General features: G+C 36.5%; 1 protein-coding gene across 1 annotated transcript; it reads left to right on the top strand.

Moving 5' to 3' along the window:
• The first annotated feature begins 286 nt into the window (after positions 1 to 286).
• Positions 287 to 24,546, top strand: VWA3A (von Willebrand factor A domain containing 3A). Its single transcript, XM_025894522.2, has 33 exons — positions 287 to 483; positions 719 to 839; positions 1,476 to 1,600; positions 1,679 to 1,753; positions 2,766 to 2,820; positions 3,623 to 3,721; positions 4,559 to 4,665; positions 4,938 to 5,063; positions 6,071 to 6,179; positions 6,565 to 6,630; positions 7,092 to 7,217; positions 7,443 to 7,581; positions 7,665 to 7,768; positions 7,936 to 8,016; positions 8,591 to 8,685; positions 8,948 to 9,067; positions 9,469 to 9,543; positions 10,255 to 10,399; positions 11,074 to 11,272; positions 11,773 to 11,843; positions 12,886 to 13,044; positions 14,502 to 14,592; positions 15,565 to 15,675; positions 16,209 to 16,306; positions 16,459 to 16,611; positions 17,298 to 17,406; positions 18,104 to 18,248; positions 18,723 to 18,867; positions 19,743 to 19,894; positions 20,172 to 20,298; positions 20,904 to 21,001; positions 21,347 to 21,410; positions 22,616 to 24,546. Exons 1-33 carry the CDS (start codon positions 419 to 421, stop codon positions 22,619 to 22,621), a joined length of 3,561 nt encoding a protein of 1,186 aa, XP_025750307.2. The 5' UTR covers positions 287 to 418; the 3' UTR covers positions 22,622 to 24,546.
• Positions 24,547 to 25,805: the final 1,259 nt, after the last annotated feature.

Genomic DNA, 25,805 nt, shown 5'->3' with positions numbered 1-25,805 from the left:
GGTGGCCCAGGACGGGGGAGCCCAGCGGAGCGAAACCGGCATTTTATGATGGTTTTTGCTCAGTTGTTACCGCGCCCAAGCCCGAGGGGCAGCTCTGCGTTTTGCTGTGGTTAATCTCGTTTCTGGCTGTGAAGCGGGTCTCCCGGCCGCTGTGCATGGTTACATTTGACTGCATAAAATCCCTTAAGAAGCAGCTCCTGCAGAATAGTTCCTAAATCCGTTTTCTGTAAATGCATAATTGTAACTTCTCTTTGTTGTTTTTTTTTTTAGTTTGCTGTTGTCCCACATACAGTATAAATTATCATTTAAGTTGCTGACAATATCAACAACACCTTTTTAAGTAGTGTTTATTCCTGAGGATTTGAACATTTTTGCTTTTTGTCTTTTTGCTTTTAACAAGGCTAAGTCTATTCATATAATGGATACACACATCAGGAAAACGGCATGGTTGTTGGACAATGATCAGCTTTTGGAGAAAAATGGGTGAGGAAATTGTTACAGAAGCTTGTTGGGGCTTCATACATAGATATAAAATAAATTTTAGCTCATATAAACTATGTACTATGTCCCTTCAAAACATTTATCATATATTAAATGAATGTTTAAACAACTGGCAAAGTATAAAACAGTTTCTACAGAAAAAAAATTAAATGACTTTACGACAATACAGGAACATTATGGGTAATGAAGTAATCCCATAAAATTAATTGTCTTGTAGGGTGGCCACAAAATCCCATGTACAGGGTGATCCTCTACCATGGCAAGATTTTACTGCGTCTCATCTAGGACCAGATAATGGATTATTGGGAACACATACCAACAAGACACAAGATCTGCTGGTAGGCGAGTTTTCCTGCTAAATGGAGCAACTAGAACAGTGACACATACCCACTATAAATACAGAGTGAGAAATAAATAAGCTGATAGACAACTAATATGTTTCCTTACATATATTTGCATATACACAGACAATTTGATAGATATAATCACTGAAGTGATGCAACTACATGTAGTTGTTCTGCAGAGATAAATCAGTCTGTGAACAAATTAGGCAAAACAATAAATGTAGATCAGCTGTAGACCCTGCATTTTTCTTCAAAACAGCAGAAGGCTATATGTCCCTTCAAACTCTGAGTTACTTTTTGGAGATGCTTATTTCGTTTTCCTCTCTGGTAAATCACTGGGGTGTTTATTTTAATTCTTTTACTGAACTCTCCTATTTCTTGTCTTCCTTCCTGTCTTCTCCAAACTCAGTTCTCCTTCCCCTTCCTTTATCTCACAATCTGGGGATATTCTGGAAGCTTCTTTTCCTTTACATTCCACGTCCAACAGAGTATTCCAGTAGCTAAAATTATGTTGTTCTTGGACATGCACTGCCTACCAGCAACTGTCCTTAGGACATACATTTTTGTCACATTTGAACAGCACATTTAATTCCTCATGCTGCATGTGATTTTTTCTTATTTGATCCATAGAGAGGACAAATGAAGACAATACAATCTCAAATGATGCAAACCACAGAAGAATGGATAAGCAACTACAGTTTAGAATCCTTGCAATTAACATTAGAGTATCTGGTAAACAAGGGCAATATTATTTTGTAAGTACAACACTACCCTTGCTGCACTCAGTCCTAATTTGTGTGCACCTCTGATGTTAATTATGCACAGTGTTCCAGGAATTCAGGAGATGGTGTTGAAAGGATTGTGTTTACAGAGGAGACTGTTACTGATTTTGAGTCCAGACTTTCTGAGTAAGTATCAGTCTTGTTTACAGTTTTAATCTGTAACTGATTCTATATCCCCACTCCCCAGGACTGCAAGTCCTGCCTTAAATCTTAATTTGTTGTCTGTGGGAACTTCAGAGTACCTCAGCATTAAATCCTTTCTGCTGAGGTTTAGGGTAGGTGATAATTGTGTGTCACTACAGCTGAAGCTTGGGGTTCTTTTTAATGAAGATGCCTATTAACCAGGTGTTGAGAAAATAATTTCATTAATAGGTTCAATAAGCTGTAGAGTAACCATAATGTTTTTACTGGTCTTCACAATTCCTAGGAGTGCTGCCACTTCAGCATACCTCACTGTGTCTGTCTTTTATAAAAAAGAAGCAGCTTTTCTCTTTTGAAAAAGCAGAAAGGTTTTTCCCCTTTCAAATATTTGTTTAAACTTTTTGTTCGCCAAATTGTAAAAATCCTGTGCGTGGTTTTAAAAAGAAGTAGGTTAAAGTAAAACAGTCTTAGAGGCCAGCAAGCATTTTGTTTTACCTCAGGTTATACCTATTTTGGCATTAAGTTGTTGAAGGTTGTGCTGTAGTTAGTCTGGCACAACAATGAACGTGCTGCCTTTCAGTCACAATGTTATATTTCATAAGTGTCTTAAGCAATAGTGTAGTTTATATTAAATACATCTCCTGACAATAAACTGTGTGTGATGATCCAAACTCAGTAGTGCCTGAGCTGCTGTTGTTCACATATAGAGGTGGTGAGTATCCCTCTCCTGTTTCTGAACAGAATAAACCAGCAGCTGTTAGAAAACATATCTGATCAGTCAAACAGCTTTAGGGGAAGGGGAATTTAAATGGTTAACCCTGCAAGCACCAGTTGTGTAAGAGCACTGAAAACAGTATTTTTAAACACCTGTTTCTCAAAGATTTTGCATCTGTGAGAGAAAGGATGTGATGAAGAGAGGTGGTTGATTGTTGATTGTTACACTGAAGCACAATGCCAGGGAATGCCTTAGCTAAGTGTGTGCTATGCCTTTTGTCAGAGCAATTGAACTTTATCAGCAGAGAATTCAGTGGCTCTTGGAGGACAGCAGAAAGGTAACTTTAACTTTGCAATATATTTTTAGAGTGGAACTGTATATGAAATTAAAGAATAAATTAACTTTTGAATACTAGTGAGAAGTGACTTGCAGAAAGCTTATGCATTTTCCTTTTTTACTGTGAGTTCCACATCATGTGCAGCAATCTTGACAGTGGATTGGGTTTTTTGATCTTTCATTGGTATGCAGTTTTCTGCCTTCCAGATCTAGTATTTTTCTTTCTCTTAGCAGTTTTAATCATCAGGACCTCCCAGCACAACTTAAATGGGAGCAGACAATGCTGAGCATCCTCTGACTGGAGTGGAACTGTCTTGTGCCCTCTCTTGCCCAGCTGGTTATGCACTAACTTTGCCCAGTAGTGCTAATGCTCAGGATGTAACTCCCTCTCAAAGGGGAGAGAGAAGGAAGCAGCATTCCAAAATCTGGTTTCCACAAAGTTGCTTGGTTTGGCCTGAAGGAGATGCTACAGACAATGTTGTGTTTGATTTATCCTCTCAAACAATGAATAGGTTGTCTTGGGAAGGAGGTAATATGGTTCACTGGTAAGGATTAGCTGGGACCCAGTTACCTCTTTTGTTTCTTTCTCTTCTTCTTTTTTATCCCTTTTTTCCTTCTTTTTTATCCCTTTTTTCCTTCTTTTTTCCCTCCTTGACTTTGTCACTGTGTCATCTTTAGTCTAAAAGGTTTAAAATGAAAATAAATATCCAGTACATGATTTAAAAATGGTGTTGTACAGAATAAACCGTAAAATTATTAAAATTGAGATAAGCTAGAATTTACAATTACTTGTCTCTTGTAAGGTGTTTGGTATTATAAAAGGAACCAAAGTGGGACTTTTGATTGATGTGTCTCACATGAGTTATGGACCTGGACTACTGGATTTTCAGAAGGACCTTTTGGTAAGTAATAATAAAGTAAGTTCTGCCAATTCTAACATTATTGAAGTAGTATTATTAAATTTTCTCAGTTCTGTCAATGTTCTCAATGGGATAAACTTGCCTAACAGAAACAGTTAGAGGTAGAACCCAGTTGTACATAGAGCTGTTTATAATAAGGATGGTTTTCTTATGCCTTTACGTTTTGTCACAAGGCACATTTCACAATCTTGGTCAGAACCTTGGTGAATTAATCAGTTTCTGAATTCTTGGAAGAAAATTGTCCTTTATTATGCTCTTTATTTTTAGAAAACTTTTGTAGTAAGGAAGGAAGATATAATGTAGCTGGTTTACTGTCTAAATTTGACATTTGGTACGGTTTAATTTCCCATATTCTTGAACTATTTAACATCAATTTATATTATCTGCATCTTTCATTTGTATGTTTCAGATAAAACTCCTTCAAGAAAACTCAGTTTCTTTAATATTTGAACTATTGTTTAGCCCCATGCATGAACATGTACTAACCATTTTTAGTACTTGCTTGGTTGGTGGATATGTGCATTCTAGATCAGAGTTGTTTCATGTGCTCATCAGCTTTACAGAAAAACTGATACCAGTTCAACAAATATTCCTTGACTCCTGCCCCATTAACAAATCAGTTGGAATACCATAGATTTGCAGGTTTTGTCTCTGTACTCCTCAAATATTTGAATATGTGTGAGTTTTTCTTGAAAGCTTTTCTCAGTGGTAGCCGGAAATACTGCTGTCAAGTAATTTTTGGGAAATTACTATTCTTAATCTTTTACATAATAACCCTACTACTGGATAGTAATGCATTTTCAATTTTTTGTTCATTAGTGCTTAATAGATGAGCAGCTTTGTTATAAGGAGCAATTGTACTGCCTCTCATTCAGTGCAGAAATTTCACCGCTGTGGGAGAGCCCAAAAAACATCAATGTTCACGTGTAAGTAAGTTCATTTCTCCAAAAAATAAAGGTGTTTCAAACAAGGCCTGCATTTAATTAGAACAATCTCTTGTAGGCAATAGTGTTTTTCATCTTGTGCCTGTAGTGATTTTAAGAGGGGAGAAAAAGCAATGAGTTCAACATGCAGTCAGTGATTTCCAGCTGGTTGTTCATGTTTAAAGTATCTGAGCAGCTCCTGTGGTTTGTAGTAATTTTCATGATCTTCTTCTGTAGCACCTGCACATATTCTTTTTCTTTTTTCCCCCTCCTAGGCTACATGAAGTGAGACAGTGGATACAAGAGCTGGAGCCTGGTCAAGGCTGCAATTTGCTGAAAGCCTTTAAGCATGTCCTTACAATGAAAGAACTGAATTCCCTGGTTCTTATTGTAGGAAGCTGGTAAATTCATTCTCTCTCTTAACAACCAGCTTTAGCTTGGATACAGAATTGGGACAAGAAACCAGACTGGATAAAAAATAAATAGAAAATTTAAGATCCAGGTTTTATATGTTTTTAGTGCATACCATTGAATTCCTTTATTTGTTCCCTTTTTTACTATTTTTAAATCTTCTCTTTTCTGATATGAAGCTACATTTTTCTTTTGCAGATAGATTATCACAGTAATCTATTGAGAGTCTGCTAGCTCTAATTTTACATCAATAAAAGCCTTCAGCATCATTAAGGATGTCACTGAAAGGGCCCATGCCTCTGTGAAGATTAGAGGATAAGCTAGATTTTGCTGTAAAATAGCATTAAATGTTGAAGGATTGTCTTCTCTCTCTGATCTTAGTTGTGCTAATGGAAAACTTAAAATTTCTGATTAAATAAATGAAACCAGGCTGAGATTATATAAATTATGGACATAAATTCTGCAGTTCTTTTGTCATAATTTGAAAATTGCAGTATTGCAGTTGGGATTACAAGGAAAAGACTACAGTAGAGATTCTAGGAGTGTTACCCTACTCCTAGTTTATTAATTGTAAGTGAAGTTCTAAAGCACAAAGCAAAGTTTTCCTTTCGTTTGGGCCTTGGAAGACAGTGTTGAAAGGTTTTCTGTCATTGTTTGTCACAGGGGCCAAAGCCACAACTCCTAATTTTTATCTTCCAGGGCCAGCAGGGAATAATTCAGATAATTTCATCCACAAGCTGTTGTGAATTGGAGTAGAATCTTAGTGCTTTTGTTATCATTCAGGTTTTCAGGACAGAATTAAACCCTAGTAGTGGTACCTCAGTAATGGTTGAAAAAGGGAGAGGAGGTCAGTTTGTGCTAAATGCATAAATCATTCCCATGATTTATTATTTCTTTCCCACTGTTTTTTCTTCTCTGCCTTCTTCAATATGGCCTTTTTTTCCCCATTTAATTACTGCCATTGTTAATATCTCTTTTTCTTTACTTTTTGTATCAGCCCTGATCAGCCTTTTGAAATACTGTGTGATTATGCTCAGCAATGTTTGCTGGGGAGAAAACTGCAGATTCACACTGTTACATATGATTGCAGCAATCCTGCTTCTCTTGTAAGTAATTGTGTTAATTATTAACTTCCTTAAGTGTCCTGTCTTTTTTTTCCTATTCAACTGTAATGCCTTCTCTCATAAACTTGTGGGGGAGCTGACCTAGTCATTAGAGAGTTCTTGATTTAGTGTTATATTTTCTTTAGAACAGATTTGCACACATGAAAAAATCTGTTTGAAGCATCATCTTGTAACTTTACTGAATTAGTTTTTCAGCCTTATTAAAATAAGACTGGTAAGCAAATGATGGAAACATAATTACTTTGGTTTCTCACTACATGTACCTCAAAGATTCTTCTTCTATCTCTAACTGAGAATTGAATACCAACGACCCAAAAGAGACTACCAAATCAAAGTAACTCTTTTTCTTCTTGTTTATATTGTGTAGGCAGTTCTGAAGAATCTTGCAGAAGCTGTAGAAGGCCGTTATCATTGCTACTCTTCAAAGGGAGAGGTGGGTGACAGTTAGAGAGGCAAAGCATTTTCCTCTCTTTTTGATGATTCTTCCCTTTGAGGCAGTAGAATAATTATGATCTGAGTAGAAGTTGCTAGCAAGGCTTGGTACTGAAAGCCTCTGTCACAGAAGTGCTGAGGAAGTGGTCAATAAACCTGTGGTTAATTCTTTCTGCAACTGAAAATGTTCCTAAAAGCACAATAAATTCTGCAGATACTGTTTACTGACTTACAGCTGATGAAAGCAGTGGTTTATTGTAGCATGATTCAAAATAATAAAATAATATCTTGTTTATAAATTATTACTAATTTATATGCAGTACATTAAATACATTTACACTCAATTCTGCTATGCCAGGCAGTCTTGTATTGATGTGTGCACTTTAAAATAAGAAAGCTGGTGTGGGTTGGTGTTTGAATAGTAGTTAACTTATTTTTCCCCATTTGTTTTTATATTTGCAGTATTTTGATAGCAGTGATTTTCATTTGCTACTTCAGGAGTTCCTGAAGGCCAAGGACCTACTCAAAAGCATCAAACAGACTTTCCAAAGAGGACTTGGTGGCTCAATTAGTAGTAAAACAGCAGAGGTATCCTTTCATTTTCAGATATATGTTGAATAACCAAGGTCAGAAATGTTTAGGTTCACAATATGAAAAAAAATTTTATAAATAATCAGGCATTTTCAAAGTGTTTTGCTTGTTGTAATCACAGCACTTTAGTTTTAATTATGTCCACCATACTGGATACTTCAGACTGAGCATAAAAAAAATGATGCTGAAACTTGCAAGAGCTTTTCTTAAAATCCATTTCAGGTTTCTGCAGGATTTGCAAATACAGCACCTTCCAGCTTCTTCCCAAAGCCTCCGAAGCTCAAAGGACCATTAGTTATTCAAACACCAAGTGTCCTGGCCAAAACCTCAACAGACTGGTTAAAGACATATGGATTGAAAGGTAGCACAGAAGGAAAAACTTAACAAATATGAAATATGAATCTGAGTGTGTGTTCTATATAAAGTATTTGTTTCTTCCTATAGCCAAGAAGTTAAACCTTTATCAAGTTCTGGCTCCCAATGCTTTCTCTCCTGTGGTGGAGTTCATACCTATTCTTAAAAAAAGAATATCATCAACTCTGCATGAGGTAAGTTTTTTTCCTGTGTTTGTTTCTTTCTATTGCTACGTATTTCTAGTTAAAATCAGTGCTTTGTAAGTTAGTGAAATTCTACAGGCTTTAAAAGAAATGTGAATCATAGATTCAGATCAAATACTACTGCCATTCTTAAAAATGGTTATTATTTATCCTTCTAGAAAATCATGATGCAGTTTGAATGGCATGATGGAACTGTGAAAAATATCCATGTTGACCTGCCAGTATTATACAACTACCAGGTGAGTTGTCTATCTCAGGGCTGGATTACCATCTAATTATTCCACATTAAGTGTCCTTTTCTATCTTGATATGCCCTCATATAATGCCTGCATATACTTGCAAAGGTCATTTTCTGTAGAGTTTAGACAAATTACCTTAATGTCTTTAATTTGATACTGTGTTAAAGAATGATACGTTTGAAAATACTGTGTTTCTTTTAAATGATGTGTTTTGTTATGTACACTGCCTAAAAATGCTGTTGAAGAAATGGTAAACTTGCAAAAGCTGTATTTTTTAAGCTTCTTTTTTTCTTTTGCTAATATGCCTGACCACTATTTTGGGACGTGCTAGCAAGAGGAAAAGTGAAGAGGAGAGTTTAGACCTTTAGACTCTTTGTTGCTTTTTTATCACTGTATGTTTTTCTCATGGACTGTATTCTCTTATCGTTACTAAGAATGAAATACTGCTGTCAAAAAGAACAAAAATCTTTTTTTTTTCATTACTGTGCTGTCATGTTACTTCTGTGTTAATCATTTGATGATAAAAGACTTGAACTTTTTATTTTTACATAAATTTTCTGTATTTTATCCATAGAAACTCCTTACTAAAATGGTAAATATCTATGAGAAACGAATTGACTGGCTCTCCATTGCTAGCAGAAGAATATGGGGGAGTGTTTGTGAAAAGAGGTATTGTATTTGACAGCCCTTTTTTGTGAGATTTGAAGTCTTCATCTAGTTCTGTGTTTGAGGATAGTGCTTATTTACAGTGTGTCTGAGGCCTTCCCCAACCTCAGTTGCACAGTTGCTCTTTTTTTCTAAAATCTCACCTTATCTTTTGCAGAATTAAATTCAGTGTTTATACATTTTGATACTTTTCCCCTGGCAAGTTGGAGTGCAGTGAAGATAAAAACACATAATGAAATAAGATTTTTTTTCTTTTCTTATCCAGGGTGGTTATACTTGTTGATATATCAGTGACAAACTCTATGTACATCACCCATATCCAACATTCTCTGCGACTTTTACTTGAGGAACAAATGTCAAATAAGGATTACTTCAATATCATAGCGTGAGCAACTGCTGAAGATTCTTTTAAAATAATTGTAATGCATTGCCATGAAACAGGTCTGCTCAGAGACTGTAGTTACTAATGGACATATTTTAGATTTTTAATTGTATTTAATGGTTTTTAGTGAAGTAATTGCAAAACTAGCAATAGTTTGTCTTTATTGGGTGAGTGCATGGATCAGATGAACAGAGATCAGATTAGTAATTAAAAATCACTGGTTTGGGTGTGGCTCACTGGAACTGATTGCATCATCCCTGCAATCCAATACTCATCCTGCTATACTGTTCATAGCAGTATTAATACCCCAAATGAGATTTTTCTTTTGCAGTGAATTTATTCTTTCTTTTTGCTTGTTCTAAACCATAATCTGCAAATTAATTGCTGTTATCTTTCCATGTAAGATTTGGGAGTGACATTGTGCCTTGGCAGCAGGAACTGCTTCCTTCCCATCCAGAAAACTTAGAAAAGGCTTGGAGGTAGGATCAAATAATTATCCCATGTGTGTGAGTTCGGTGATCACAGGTCTTGTGAAACAGATGGAACAAAGAACAATGTGAACAATTAAAAATATTTATACATTTATCATATTACAAAAATAGGTTGCCATGTTCTGCACTGATTGTTCATGATGGGTTGTTGTAAAGACACCATTATAAAGTTTAATATGTCTTAATGACTTTGTATTTCGTATATGTACACAATATATATGTACACAGATAGAGAAATGTCTGTGTAAGAAATGCACAGGTTACATTAGGAGTTGAAGACTGCTTCAAATACAACTGAAATGTGAAACCTGAACTATGTTTTTTCCCCATATACTTTGGAAGTAAATCCCAGGTTTCTTTTTGTGGAGTGACACCCAGAGTGTTTTCATTATATATCAGGTTTCATTTTTATTTCTGTAAGTTCTAGTATGCTAACATTTTTCCATATAAAATTAAGAGATAATTGTTTCCTTTTCATGCTCTGTATCTTACCTTAAAAACTGGTTTTCTATGGTGGCAGTACATAAACTAGAACAAATAATTTGGGCCAATATATAATTTGGTTTTGCACGCTGTCATTCTCAAAACTTTTAGACTCCAGTGCAGTGTTATTTCAGATTCTTAGCTCTCTTTATTGCTTTAAGGAGAAACAAAAGCTTTTGTTTCTTCATTCTTTGAACTGTAAACATCTTTTTTTAGATGGGTGTTGAACTTGCAGTGCAAGGGCAGTAGAAATTTCATGAGTGCACTCAGGAGAGCTGTAGAAGTCGACTTCAAAGACAAAGAGAAACACAAATCACAAGGACTTTACCTGCTGACTACTGGAATACCTGATCAGGAAACAGTAAGTATCATCATAGGCAACTCTTCTGTAAGTTCCTATCAGAATTAGTCTCAACTCTGGTTTTCTCTCTTTTTTCCCCTTTTTTTCTTTTCCTTTTGCTAGTCATCACAGTTCATTGGCAGAATACTCCTCCTTTACATCCCTAGGGCAGCCCAAACTTCCATCTCTGCAATTGCTGTTCATGTGTTGGAGGCAGCAATTATTAATAATGTGCCATTCATGGAAAATTCAAACTTTGCTTTTAGGACTCCCTCCCCCTCCAGCTCTGGCCATCATTTCCGTGGACATTCCTGAGTTTGAACAACTCTGATTTTTTTGTGTGGTACCATTTCCTCATAACTCAGGGGAACAAAGACACAAGTAATTGTCCAGTGAAACTCCATAGTACCCTGTGCAGAGACAGCTCCTGTTTTTAACCACAGTAATCCCTTGCTTGGACACATGTTCATAGTTCATGTGCTCTAGGGCTGTTAAACCATGTGCACAGCCCAGAGTTCCTCACCATGAGTGTACAGTGAGGTGTCTCTTCTCTGGAAATTCTGTGCAAACCTAAGAAATCATCAGACTGGGAGGATTTGTATATCATTTATAAGTGTCAGGAACCAGTGGAGTAGACAGAAGCTTGTCTGAGGTAGGGGGTCACTACTGATGGGTTTTTTTTCTCTGTCTTACAGCACACCATCAGTGCTTATGTGGCTGAGGTTTGCAGAGGTTTTGATTTACAGCTTCATGTCTGTCTGTTCAGTGCCATGGAGGACATTGGCTCCAGTGGGGTTATCCCAGCCCGCTATGCCAGCCCTGCAGAAACTGCCAGTGCTTTTAGAGAAATAGTGCAGGCAGCCAGGGGCAGATTCCACTGGTTTGGAGAAGCAGGTATGTGAGCAGGGAGGTCAACACATACTTCTTTTTCATTAATTAAATAATATGTATTAATGCTTTTTTTACTCCCAGATCAGGTAGTTGGCTTTTTTTAGGTTATGCCAATGCTCTACTAGCACTGAGATATAAACTCAAGTTGTGGTTTTATTGAGACTTTCAGTTGCATTGCAGAATATTATAATGCAGCCTTAACACAGCAATTTGGTATTTTCTATTTGAATTCACCATTTTCTGTTAGTTTTTTTAAAAATGAGCATTTAAAATATAGTAATATATATATTACTATATATATAATATATAAAATATTATAAATGTATATATATTATATATAATATACTACTAACATGATAGGTTCAGACAGTGAGGGTTGCAGGAAACAGGTTTTGTGATTCTTTTCTCTGATATTTGGCATATCTACAAATTGTTGTACATTTACAAAAATACATGTTTTGTACACTCTAAAAAACCCTAATTAGTGTCTATTTGATTATCAGGTATTTTTGAAAGTGATGATATTACTAGTATTGTGTCGGAAATGGAAAAAGCAAAAAACTACTCCCAAAAGGTATGAATTATATGTAACTTTTTAAATTATGTATTTCTTCCTAAAAAAAAATTCAGTGGTGTTTGTTCAGCTGTCAGTGGAGGAGATTGGACAAAATGAAAATCCTTGCAAGGGCAGGAATGTTCTGGAGTATTAGAACAGTCACCAAAGGGTGTAAATATGGACTAGGAAGCAGTTGTACAATAGCACTGCAGTGACTGGTGTTGGAGTAGCCACGATTCCTTATCAAATGCATGGATTTTACAGTTGAAATGATTCTCCTTTTTTTTACTAATCCTGTGATGAATGTTTCTGAAATAGAATTACTTGTACCTTTTAATTATATATATGAATAAATAGATCTAAAATTTATATGTGTTATATAACAAACATAATATTATGATCTTAAAAGTCACAGTGGAGGGAGAGTTGTCACTGGCACAATACCTTTGTTCAATTCTAAAACAGTTGTTTTCTGAAGTGTACCAAGGGTGTAGCATTAGACCATATCTCTCCATATACATTCACATGACTTTTTTCCAAAGATATTTAACAAAATAACTGAGGCAGTATAGCCAGCCTGGCACTACAGTGGTTGTTTCTTATAAAAGTGTGATTAGGAAGAGTTATGCAGTAAGATACATGTCCAGAGAGCTGAGCACTTTGTTGGATGCAAGTCTGAGTCACAAAGGTTTTTGGTCTTGTTAAGGAAGAGTCAGTGGATATTCAATGACATCTTAAAATATTTTAGTATCATTTAACAGATGCATATACTTGGTTCACCATCTTCCAATTTGTTCTAGCCTTGGTATGCATACTGTTGCCTTTTCTTTTGGAATGTTTACTCAGAGCAGGAAGGATTTCCATCCAGTGTGTTTGAGCAAGCACAACACAAAGGAGTGTTAGCTATTCAGTTAAGGGTTTTAAGCATTATCAGATTGATCAATTCAATATGAATTTTATTTATTATTACAGTAATAAATATAAAATACCTGTCTTTGAAATTTCATATACTTACATTTCACATATTTGAATTCCTAAACAAAGTGAACTTCCATTTCAGTGTGCATTCCTGGTGGAATCCTTGAAGCAACGTTCAGTAAATCAGTCTGTTAATCCATTTACACCAGAAGGAGATTCAAATGCACTTACAAAGAATGAGAAAAGAAGGCCACAGAAGTTGCCATCTCCTAAACCCACAGCTCCAAGCCCGGCTAGAATGGTTTGAAATGGTCCCATTGTTAATGTGCTGGGGTTTAATTAGAGATCCTTCCCAGATATTGGATGCTTCTCTTTGTGACAGAAGTGCTCAGCTGAATATTTGAGGGAATTAAAACAGCACTGTGATAGTACTCTGAATTTCCATTTGCATTCAAAATGCTACCTGTACCAAAAATTACATCTTACTGACTCCTGCTAAGTAATTAATTATAATGGAATCACAGAGTAAAGGTGTCTAAATAATCCCTGCTCTGATATTAAAAGCTTAATGGTTAATGAAAATATGGGCAAAGCAAAAATGTGCTTTACCAAATTACATCTGTTTTGCAAGTCCTTCTAGAAGGTACTGAATTTTATGGTGTTCTGCTCATTTACAGATGAGCTGCAGCTCAGTAGCACATCCAGCATAAAACAAGAGCAGGATTCAGGATTTGTTTCCTGCCCTTATTTCTGTGCTTATTTCTGTGGAGTTACACTGCTGAGTCCTTTGGGATTTTGCTTATGTTTTCTGTGTTGTTTTTGGCTGTGCACACATTTGGTTTGAGTGGGTGTACAAATCTGTGACAGAAAGGGACAGTGCCAGTGTTTACCATTTTGGTGTATAAATGAATAGATACAGAGCTTTCAGTTGCAGAGGATGTATTTAACCTCTCACCTGGAACTTTCAGCTCTCATGGGAACAGCATTGTAGGTGTGGGAATGCAGGGAATGGAAATGTAGGTGTGAGAATGTTGCAAAGACCTCGTAGGTGAGCTCACACAGGCCTTCCAGGCTGTTTTAGCAAAAGTGGCATATTCTCAACACCTCTTCACAAATGCAGGGAAAAAGTAATTACTCAGAGGTGACTACATAGCATAGTTTTGCAGGGGTTAAAATTGTAGAAAACTGGTACAGGGTTGTCTGTAGATGTTTGGGGATATTTATAGTAGTGCTGTATGTTTAATTAGATGTCACTTGATGGCTCAGTGTCACAGCGAAAGTCTTATCCTACAGGAGGGTTACACAAGTGCTGTGTTGTTTAGCAGAGTGCTCAGCCCCTGCAGGGATGAGCCATGCACCTAAAGAAGGAATTACTGGGGTCAGCACTAGATTTCCAATGTTCAGTAAAATGCTGAGGAAGACAGTCTACACTGTATTCTATAAAACAATGCCCTCACCATACTAGACTGCTCCTTCAAGTGGCAAAAGTGGTCCCAACTCCTCTGCCTGTAGATGTTGGTCTCCAGTTTTATGGCAGCAGATGATATCAACAAGATAATAAAAACAGAGCAATTAAAAGTTACTTCACCCAGCAAGAAACTACAAATTAACACATTGTCATGGCAGTCTGCTGACTTGTCAGAAAAGCCAGAGTAAAGCAGGAACTAGAGAACAGTGAAGGGTAGTTCCAGTTTTGAATAATGCAGTTATGATCCAACTGAAACATTTTTTACAATTATTTTTTTGATGTGCTTATAGGATGTTAAAGACAACCATGGTGCAGGCAGAAATACTCCTGTAAGAGTCCTGGCATGGCGTCCTCCTAGTGCCAAAGCAGAAATTCCACCAGGTCTGGATGGATTAGGGGCTTTTTCTCTTCAGTTTCTTTGGGGTTTTGCTTAAAAGACAGTATTTAGATATTTTATTTAAGCTTTTAGAAACACCTGAAGTTTTAATCTTTAATCAGACTGATAGAAAACATTGTGGTTGTTTTGTGTAGTGATTTTCAGCTCATATGATTGAGTACCCTTCCTGTATCAGGAAATGTCTGGTGTGTGTGGTGGAAAGTAGAACCCAGCTTTGTCCACACTTGAAACCAGAAGGCTCAGCAATTCAGAGGTTTATTATGTTATTAGTTTAATATATCCATTTACACTCATACTGTTAGATCCTATTGTCATTAATATGCTGTTTCACTTGATTTATTTATGATCTGGTAATGAAGGAAGATTACAACACAAATGTCAGGTTGTCTGAAGTGCTGACTCTTCCAACTGTTCCTGGTATATGAAAAACTCAATTGATTCCAGTTACTCTTGGTCCCTTAAAGTCCAATTCATTTCTCCTCCATTTTTTTGTAGTTTTCCTGTGTTTTTTAATTTGCATCTTTGCAAATTTAATTTGCAAATTTTTTTCTTTTTTTTTTTACATTAAATTTGAGTCTTCAAATCTACTGATTTATTGAAATTAGAATGTTGGTATGTAGCAGTGTTTACAAATCTGGATTCATATTTGCTCTGTACAAAGTTAATTGGTTTTTCCAATAAATATTACACTTATTCAGAGTCCTAATATTTTCAAATTAACTCCTGTGACATTCTTCCCGATGGTAATTTATACATTTGTACAAGTTTTAGTTCCATATCTATGAAAGCCACATAAGTAGTTCTGTAATAGGATTTTTCTTAACCAGTAGCTAAGAAAATGAAGTATTTATGATTGTGGTAATAGGAATATATGAAGTGAAGAACAGGGTTGCATGTAAGAGTTTTATCTAGCTGAAGTTAGTTAATTTTTTTTATTATTTCTTATTTATTTATAGCACAAACAGTAAAAGAATGGCCTCAGACTGAGAATAAAAGAAAGGATAAACCAAGGAAGCAGCCAGAGCTTTCTCTATCTGTATTTCACACTGATAAAGGAAGAAATGTGGGTATGTCTTACCAGGATAGGATGGGTGAAGCCCCTTTTCTTATCAGCATTTTGATTATAAAACTGTCAGGTTGTTAAGTCACTGATAACTACTGTGCTTTAAACAGTGAGTGGAAGTGAGTTTATCAAACAGGGGGAAAGATTTTTTGGTTTGAGTGGAGGTGGGTGGTTCTTTCTTTTTTTTTTCCTTTTTATTTTCTGTAAAGTCCTTTGGCATCTTCTGGTCAAAGGTGCTCTAAGTTAAAATGCTGTCATTGTGCTTTAGATCATTATAGAAAATTTGGGTTGGAATTTTTTGAAGGTGACAGTTTTTAAAAATAAGTGATTTTTTTTTTTAGGTACTTTGATATGTAGAAACTGTATGATTTTTTCAAACGTGGAATTGTGTATGAAATGTTAATCTGTGGGTTTGGGGGTTTGGTTTATTGGGGGTTTTGTCTGGTTGGACTTTGTTAATCAATGGTCATATGTGATTCAAAAGGGCTATATTTTAACCTAGAGCTCTCAATATTACTTGTTCATTTTCTTCAACAGGTACAGTAAACCAGAAATATCCAAAGACTATGTGCATAAGAAAGTCTGTTCCCCCTGTTACATTGCCAAAAGAAGAGGAAATCTGTTCAAGCAAAGAGGTAATTTTCTCCTCACTAATAAATTGCCATTTTGGAACTATCCATCTGAATTAATGAGAACATGTTGACTGTGATTTTGTACAATGTATTATTACTTAAAATTAAATTAATGTTTTCCAACAAGCAATTTTTCCATTGGTTTGTCTTACAAGTGGCTGAGCAAGTACAGTATAAAAAAGCTTGAATTGGAATTGCCCAGGCTGATGTTTGGTCCAGGCTGCACCCACCAAAACAAAACTGTGGAGTCTCTGCACAAGAAAGTATCAGCAAAATACTGTTCTATCTTCCCTAGTGCAGAAATCAATGTAAGTTTTTTCAGATGTCCTCTATCTACTTCATTGAAAGCCTTTGTATTTGTTTTAGACAGTGCATGTTGATCAGTGTTTGTGGCTTGCTGGTGTGATGTTCCCTCCACTCATCTCTGTTCTTCTTTCTAAATCATACTTGTAATAGAAAGCCAGAGAAGGTCTTTTATTCACCACAAAAGAAAACATTTAGGATGTTTGAAGTCCATGGGATCTTTAGGGTGTATCTCTTCTGCTCATATAGTATGAAAAATAATTTTAAAATTTTAAGTAAATCTTTTCAAAATCATGTGTAAGTTGAAACTGGGAAAATGTTAGATCTTGATTTTTTAGTTTGTGTAGGATTTTTTAGTTTGTGTAGTGACTGGAGAGAAGCATAGAAAGGATATTATTGCTCTATCACATCTGTAAACTCTCAGAAATAATGCAAGAGATGCATCTGTCCAGTCCAATTATATAATTGTGTTGCCCAGCACAGCTGGCTGAGATGAGAGCCAAGCTTCCCTAATTTGGGTGAACCAGTTACTTACCAGCAAGTCACAGAATTGTTTTCTTGCCCTATTTCCTGGAGGTAAAGACAAAAAAAAAATTGATCTCCCTGTTTTCTAATGCCAACATGGCATACATAGCAGCTGAGCTCAGATTTCCTGAAGCAAGATGTTCCTGTACAAAATGCATTTTTCCAGGGGGTTGTGAAACATCTGCAGTTTCAACCTAAAGAGCTGGAAATCTACACAGAACAGCTGGAGCGAGTGTTGCAGCGCTACCTCCAGAGGGTACAGTGGCTGCTCTCAGGTATTGCTGTGCAGCTGCTCGTCTGCAAAGCACAACTTAAATATACACCAAGTCTTCTGCTCTGCTGTTTCTGATAGAAACAAATCCAAAGCTCAAATATGAACAAAGGTTTATCTGTTTTGCGTTTCATGGAAATTTTAAAACTCGTTTTTATGGATACAAGAATACAGTGGAATTTTCCATCTGTGTAGCTCATAAACATTTAGTTTGCTGTGAAATAATTGGAGCTGTGATGTAAGTTTTTACTTTTTGGATGTTGTGTTCCTGAATACAGAACTAGAAGCTTTCTATCAACAAAATATATACGGTAACATATACAAGCTTTTAAATTAGCTTTTTTGTTTCTTTTGCTAAGAATGTGCCCTGTTTAGAAGTTCAGCATCACTGCTGGTGAAAAGCATTTTGATCTCTGTGTTGCTCATAAAGATCTTTGTTTAATTTTTTGCTGGATTGTGAAGTAGGAGCTACAAATTATTTAATGCAAGTTGCTACAGTTGCCTAGTAATTAATGCTTGATAGTGCTAGATTTGAAATGGCAGAAAACTTTTCTATTATTAATCTTTTAACTACCTAGTTACTGCATAGATTAATGATGTAGAAATGTGCCCAGAATAACCCCTAAAATGAAGATTTACAATATGGTCAATAAAATACACCTGTGTAATGACCCTTAATTAGTTTTCCTGTTCTGGCCCAGGAAGCCGAAGGTTGTTTGGTACCATTTTAGAAGCAAATGTCTGTGTTTTGATTGACACATCTGGTTCCACTGGCCCATATTTGCCACATGTCACAAAAGAACTCACCTCCCTTATCTGGGAACAGCTAAGAAGAAATGAGGTCAGGTATGTTGAGTTACTGATAAAGATTGAAATCTGCACTACCTATTATGTAATAATTGCTTGTTAATTATAAGCAATACAGTGCTGAAACACAATCCAAGTAATTGTTAAATGTTAGACTATAATATGCATGTGACATAACTGCTTTTTCTGTTCTTTTTAACCAGCTTTTAGTTCTGAGCTCTCTAAGATCTGAGCCTATGTTGTAGGCTGATGCTGTTCACTCTTTTGGGCTCAGCATTCCCATAGGTTTTCTGTTCATGCAGAGTGAGAGATGCTTTGGGATTCCTCCAAAGCTGAAGATTTAATCCAACACTAAGTTCTGGGGTGGGGGATTTGGTTGGGGTTTGTTTTTTTTCTGTTGGGTTTGTTTGTGGCTTTTTTAATTAATTTATTTATTTACTCCAAATCTACCTTATCCAAAGTGACTCATCATATTGGTGAGGGTTAAATGTTGTGGGTCATCTTTCTCCTCAGGTTTAACCTGCTGAGATTTGCAGAAAATACAGAGAGTTGGAAAGAGTGTCTTGTAGAGGCAACTGATGAATCATGTCATGATGCTGTGCAGTGGGTTTCCAAATTCCGTGCCCATGGTAACACGTGCATCCTCACAGCTTTACAGGTTAGTAAATTGGAGAAGACGTTGTGTCTTGTGGTGATAAAACACTTCCCCCTGACTGGTAACATTTTAGGAAAATGGTTAGGTCAAAGCATACAACATTTTTATATGCTCAAAATTATGTTTATGTACATCTGTGGCTGTGGTATGTTGCTCTGAGCCAAACAGGGTTTTTAAAGAAGCAGTTTGTTGGAATCTCATAGGCTTTGAGTGCAATTCTTGAACTTCAGTAGCAGGTGAAGAAACTTTTCTCCTATAAAAATGTTCAGTGTAGAAATTAAGTAGTACTAATAATTTAAAACAGATGCTGAAGGAACTCGCAATTCCACAAGATTTAAAATTTGAATCAAAAAAGAAGTGTTACCTTAAATGAATGGTTCTTCTTCCAGACACCCTTGCACAGTCTCCATATAAATTTTATGGAATTCATCATGAATCAAGTCCAGTAGAACTCTGAGGTGTGTCTGCAATACAAAAATGTCAATAACTGTAGCAGTTTTTCATAATATGAAAAGGTCAAATCCTAATGAGCCTGATTTTCAGACATTAAACATCTTTAACTCCTACGAAATGTGATGTGAAAAATCTTTTGTCAGCAGTTCTCCAAAACCAATTAATTTTCTTATTCCAATGAGTCAATTTTTAATGACTTCCTGCTTATAAATATGTTGTCTTTTGCTACAAATTATCTACTTTATTTTTCAAATGTATATCCTTGGTCTCTTTCATGATTAGTGAAAAGGAAAAGACAAAAGTAAGTCGATTAATGATGTGGTAAATATAAAACTATCTTAAATCATTGGAATTATGTTTTTCTTCTTAAATATAACTTTTCATATAAATGTACTAAGTATTTAAACTTATGTTTTGCTTTTCAGAAGGCTCTCAGTTTCCAAGGTGTAGAGGCACTGTATCTATTGACTGATGGAAAACCAGACACCAGTTGCAGTCTGATTTTGGAAGAAATTGAACGATTGAGAAAGGAACAAGATATTAAAATCCACACCATTTCTTTTAGCTGGGCAGACAGGTATATGATACTTTGCAAGAACAACAAAAAAAACTTTCCAAATTACTAGTTTATTTATTGTCAGAAATCTCTGTTACCAAGATGGGAACAGGGAAGGTTGTTCTGACACAGGTATTTGCCACATGACTTACGTTTCATACAGAAGTTTATAATCATGTCCTCCCAACTATTTTTAGATGTAATATTTTTTGAGGAGTTCTTAGAAATTCTTTTTCTATTGCTGTTGCTTTCAGAGAAATCAATTTTCATAAGCATCTTTCTACTTTGTTGTTAACAGAGGAGCTAATGAATTTCTGAAGAAACTTGCTTCCCAGACAGGAGGGCGCTACCATTGCTGCTTTGGAGATGAAGATGGACAATTAGCAGCACACAGAATATTGGCAGAGGGGCTTGAAGATGAAGATGTATGCTAAATGGATTGGTTTGGGTTGTTTCATTTCAACTTAGTTCTTCACCAGAAGTCAAACTGCATTTAAACCAGAAAAAAAAAAAAAGAGAGAGAGAGAAAAAATAACACAAGACTCCTAAGATACTTCACATTGAAACCAAAAGGAGGAATCTTAGTATTTGTCTTTGCCTTTCTTCTAACTGCCTTGGTCTGGTGCCCAGACCCAGGAAAGGAGTATACAATGCAATATAGGTTTTGAAAGAGAAGTAAAAAACATATCTTGGACCACTGTGGATTTTAAGCTAACTTTAGCTTTTACTGTGCTTTCTTATGCTTGCCATCTTGTATTTCATTTAAGTAATTGTAAAATCCTTCTAGAGTGTTTGGCACATTAATTCTCCAGCATGAGACCTCAGGGATTCCCACAGCAGAAAAATGTTAGTGAACAGAACCAAGTTCAATCTAGAATTGCTCTGCTCTCCCCTTGTAAGACCAAGACCTTCTCTGCAAGTAGGTAGGAGTAGGGAAATGTAGAACTTAGGCTCAGTTAACTAAGTTGGTAGAAACAGAAAATAATGAATTGTTGCAAGTTAAAGTAGAATATTTTAACTATGTTTTCAGGATCCAGCTTTCCCTTACTTTGAAGGAGATGATTTAAAGAAACTTATTCAAGAAGTAGCAAAAGCTAGAAGTTTCTTAAAGCAGGCAAAATCTTGGAGGTGAGTCTTTGTATTTTTTATTTCACGGAAGGAATACAAGAGTATCTGACTCCCAGTGTCTACTATATAAAAAATAGGATTGGAGTGAAAGACAATTAAATTGTATTGATCCTTATGTTTCTTCATTGTTATCCTTCCTAACTGACAATCCAGAACCAGAAAGCACTATTTCAATGGTAACAGTGGGCAAAAGCTCTAAAATGCAAAGAGCTCTAAAATGCATTATACCTCTTCAAACAAAAGGTTTTGTCATCCAAGGACACAGCTGAACAAAGGCACAAAGGTACTATGTGCCTCTGTGAAAAACTGCTGGAATTCTTGGGGATTTGTTTTTCTTTCAAACAGATTATTACTTGAAAAACGGAATACAAACCAAAAGGACAATTCCAGCTTTCAAAGAAGTGCTCAGGTAAATAGATCATAGTTTATACAGGGTTCATGTGTTTCAGTAGAAGGCTAATATTTTATAAGCCTAATGCTAAATGTATTCATTTTCAGCAGGGAGTTTTTCCAAAGTTGAAATAATTTGTAATGATTTTAGTTCTTAGCTGAACTGGTCCCCAGAATAACCCAGTATAACCACAGAACAGTTCAAAGGGGACAGTGTTTGAGGTGAAAGGAGTAAGGCAGGTGTGTGTTTGTAGTTATCAGTGGTCCAGCTCATTCTAAGAGTGAGCAGTTAAGCCCATTAGAGGGTTAGAACCAGATGTAATGGCTGTAATAACAATTGCTGCATGTGCTGCATGATTTATCTGTTAAATGAACAAGGCTGACTGAAAAAAGACCCCACTAATAGTAAAGAGCCTCAGCAAACATGGCACTGTTGTTACAGAGTGGTGGGAGAGGCAGCTGGGCAAACTAAACCTCTCCCAGAGCCAACCTCCAACCTGCTGCTTTTAAACTGGCAGAGTATCACAGGAAAAGAGAAATGACTGGGTGGAAGTACTTTCTCAGAGTTAAACAAGACAGAAGCATTTCCCACAGAGCTGTTTGAGGGAGAGCTGTGGACACACAGACAGCTGCAGAGAGTTGCACTACAGAACTTTGGTCTGCCAAGATATTCCTCAGGGAAATGGGTAATGCAGACATAGTGAGACTGGTTTTTAAATCCTTGTTTCTGTGGCTGTAGTTTGTATTTCCTTTTAAAAACATTGCCCAGTCATTCAAAGAGGAGAAAAAAAAATCCAGTCAGCCCCACTGGCTAAGAATGCTTGTTCATGGAGAGTGGAACCTGGAGCCTGGCCAGGTATGTGCAGAATTCAGCATTTAAGGGCTGATCACTCAAGAGAAAAGCTTGGAGAGGAAATGAATGTATAACCATCCTGTAGTAGCAAGGAAGTTGTTACAGGCGTACAGGGATAAACCTAATGTTCCACAACCATCTCAGTCTTTCAGCCTTCCAAGGAAAACTGTATTGCTTGTAAAGCATATAGGAATACATTCCTGTTAAAGTGCTTCAGAAAGTACATAGCCCTGGAGCACCATTAAACATGTAAGGAAACTTTCAATTTAATTTGTGTTGGTTTTCCATTGCCATTTTTTCAGGGCTGATGGTGAGCCTGTGCAGTTTATATATTTTGAGTTTTTAAAACTATTCATGTGCTTCACTTGTAGGATTAAATTTTAGATGAAGAAAAGATGCTGAAGAGGTTTGGAGTCAGACCACTAACCTGCTTCTTTTCAGAGTGTGCTCAAAGCTTCCAGCAGAAAGAGAGAAGATGAATTCTTTGTTGTCACGAGTGCTGGCCAGAGCAGTTGCAGGTGATAAGTGCTGCATTGACCCCACTTGCAGACTTTGCAGGACTCAAAGTAAATCAAGCCCTGAACTCTCCAAAGTTTCAGCATAAGTAGAGGATAGTTTTCAATATAGCTGATACAAATTTTAAAAGTGTATGTATTTCTAATATAATTAGGAGTTATACAGGGTTACAACTTTTGTTTCTATTCTACTGCATCATATTAATAATTTTTTCAATTAGTTGTTGGTATGTCCAAATTGTCTTTTTTTGGAAGTTGGTTTGAGATTTCGTTCCTGGTGCTCATTATGCCCAACAGATGGGATGGATGGCTGTGATATTAGGAAGAGAATTCTCTATGCCAGGTTTGCATAGAAAGTCCAAGCAATAACTTTAGTGCAGAAAACAAGCTTGGAATTCATGTTTTTGTCAAGAGAAGTTTGCTAATAATTATTTCTGCCCTTTGCTTTTTAAGTTGCCAGTACAGAAATATTTAGAGTTAATGATTCAGAAATGATCAGACATGCAAACAAGTAATATATAGTTGCTGATACAGCTTGGTTATGTTTGTGTAACCAGACACTGCTAGTCTTCTAAGCAATTCTGTTAAGTTCTTATGTGTTTCCTGTCTGGAAAGATTTAAAGTATGTTTGCCAGTACCAGCTGATTTATGAAATACACTTTTTTTTACTGCAAGGCTCGGTAATGACAACTCACTAGTATTTTGTAGTGTTTATTGTTGCCTTTAAGAGGATTATAAATTTATCTCAAGTGTTTAATATATGTAATATAATAAAAATGGATTCAGACTGCAAAATTCAGATACTTGATCTGCATTTATTTAAGAGCCATTTGCATCTCCTGAGTTCCAGCTGATGGGGATGACTGGATACACTTTGATATGGGAGACAGTCTGTTTTCTGTCCCTCCATCTCTTTTGTCTCTATAAAGAATTAAAAACTATCTGTGTCATAGAAGTCTCTTTTTAGTGTTGTATGCTCTGAACCAGGTGACTCCTGCATTCCAGGTTAGTCCCAGCCTACACTGGAATACTGCAGTTAAACTGGTGCTTTGTGCTATGCTGTACTTCCTGGGATTTTGGTAGTGTATATGTGGAACTACTGAGATGCTTTGATATGAAAATGTTAGTTGTAAATGAATAGGATTTGTTACGTTTCTGTTTGGAGTATAGAAATATTAGATGACAATCACTGATAAAATAAATGAATTTGTATTACGAAACGTTAAAACAGTAAATCCAGGTAGGAAGGATGAGTGTTCTGTATTGCCAGGAAGGGTTTCTTATATGTTCCTTGGAGGATTTGAGAAATGTCACAGTACTGCAGCATAGATTCTGATATTCTTACAAAGGTCCTTTCAAAGAACTTAAAAGGAAATATGCTTGTGCAGGTGTGGTAAATGATCTCAGAGGCTCTGTGTGAAGGAAGAGTGTCCTGCACATGTCCAATTTCAGTGGGTTCTGTTAAATTACAGTTGTCAAACCTCTCATTTTATAGCCTTTTTTCCCCCTGTGTAATACTTGGTGTTCAGATATTTTACTCATTCAAAACAATTCCATTTACATGGGCTCATTGCCAATGGATCTGTGTAATCCTGAGTTGTGGCAGCCTACACTCGTACTCATCACTCAGCTGATTGTTTTGGCTCGGACTGGTTGTTTCTGTGGGCAGAGCAGAGCACGTGTCTCTGGTTCTCTTGAGCTCTCACACTTAAAGTAGGTGTTAGGAACTGAGGAATCTTCTCTTTGGTTAGAATCTGTGTAACCCCAGAAGCTATAAAAGTCAGTATTTAGCCATTACACCCCATCCAGGGTGCCTGTGTTCAGGCTGTGCAGCCAAAGCCTTGTTGTCTTGGAGGCTGGTCAGCCCTGCTACCCACTCACAGCAGCTGCTTCCTTAAAATACAGATCCTGTCTCCTTATTACCCACCTGGAAACTCCCATCCTACCTGCTTCCATCAATCTGAGGGCTGCCGAGCCAGGAACACATTTTAAGGAGATGGTTCATTTGGGACGACCTGAGTAATGGAGTGCTCTGTGAGTGACTCCAGTGTCAGTCTGTCAGGTCTATGTCACTTGCTTTCCTGCTTTATGCTTCCTGGAATGCAATTCACTGTACTCAAGAGATAATAAAAGAGGAGTTTTATAATTGACCAAGATGCATACTTTTCTGCCAGCTCGTTTGTAAGTCATGTCATTGCTATGACTCACTGAATATGTTGATTTGTGTGCAGTGAATTAAAGACAAATGGCTAAACCAGTTGCCACCTCAAAGTATGTGTGCTTCCCCTATGAGAGGAGTGCTGTTCTCACAGCAGGAGTGGGTAACTTCCATGTGGAACAGCTCATCTACTGCCATAATTTACAGTTTCCAACTCCTGTGCTACATTGAACTGGTGCACACGCTCATAAAACCTTTGGATGGACTGGCAGTTCAGAAACTCCTTTGTTGTGCTTCAGGGGACAAAAACTTCCAGAAGAAGGGTATAGTAACAAATTCCTCCATCTAAAGATGCCTGAATTTGAGTCAACCCCAAAAATTGATTCTTCTCCAAAGGAAGGTAACGGCAGTGAGTGTTGTGTCCTTTGGAATTCTGTTCAGGAAGAATTGCTCTGTGCTATATTAGTATATTGCCTACTGTGAGCACATATCTGTAACCACAAGGTTCCAAGACTTTAGGCACCCAAATGTGTTGACAGAACTAAGTCACGGGAATTTTCGTTAATTGTTTTAAAGCATCTCAGTCAGATGTATATAGAATACTTTTCATTCCATTGAACCTCAGTCCTCTGAGAAACCATCTCAAACAGATGCATATGAGATGTTTGCTTATGGATTAGTTTAAATAAATAAATAAGACAGAGAGAGGAAGAAGGGAAAACAATTCCAGAAACCTGCCAGCATCAGAAAGCACCTTATTCCTTCCCTGTCTCTGTTACAATAATGATAATCTAGGGTTTAGGTAACTATACTGAATGCATTGGTGGAACTACTGTATGAGGACACTGGTAATCTCTCACTCATATCATGTGAGACTTCATCAGTTAG

The sequence above is a fragment of the Manacus vitellinus genome, unplaced genomic scaffold (genome assembly GCF_001715985.3).
Source record: "Manacus vitellinus isolate BGI_N305 unplaced genomic scaffold, ASM171598v3 scaffold_12_pilon, whole genome shotgun sequence".
NCBI lineage: Eukaryota > Metazoa > Chordata > Aves > Passeriformes > Pipridae > Manacus > Manacus vitellinus.
The sequence above is the reverse complement of the archived record's forward strand: the minus strand, read 5'-3'. Positions and strand labels throughout refer to the sequence as shown.

What these genes read in the sequence shown, in the direction of transcription:
- VWA3A (XM_025894522.2), top strand. Translation starts at nt 419, where the DNA reads ATGGATACACACATCAGGAAAACGGCATGGTTGTTGGACAATGATCAG. An exon ending in TTAGTAGTAAAACAGCAGAG is followed by an intron (nt 7,218 to 7,442) that starts GTATCCTTTCAT and finishes AATCCATTTCAG; the next exon opens with GTTTCTGCAGGATTTGCAAA. An exon ending in GATTACTTCAATATCATAGC is followed by an intron (nt 9,068 to 9,468) that starts GTGAGCAACTGC and finishes TTTCCATGTAAG; the next exon opens with ATTTGGGAGTGACATTGTGC.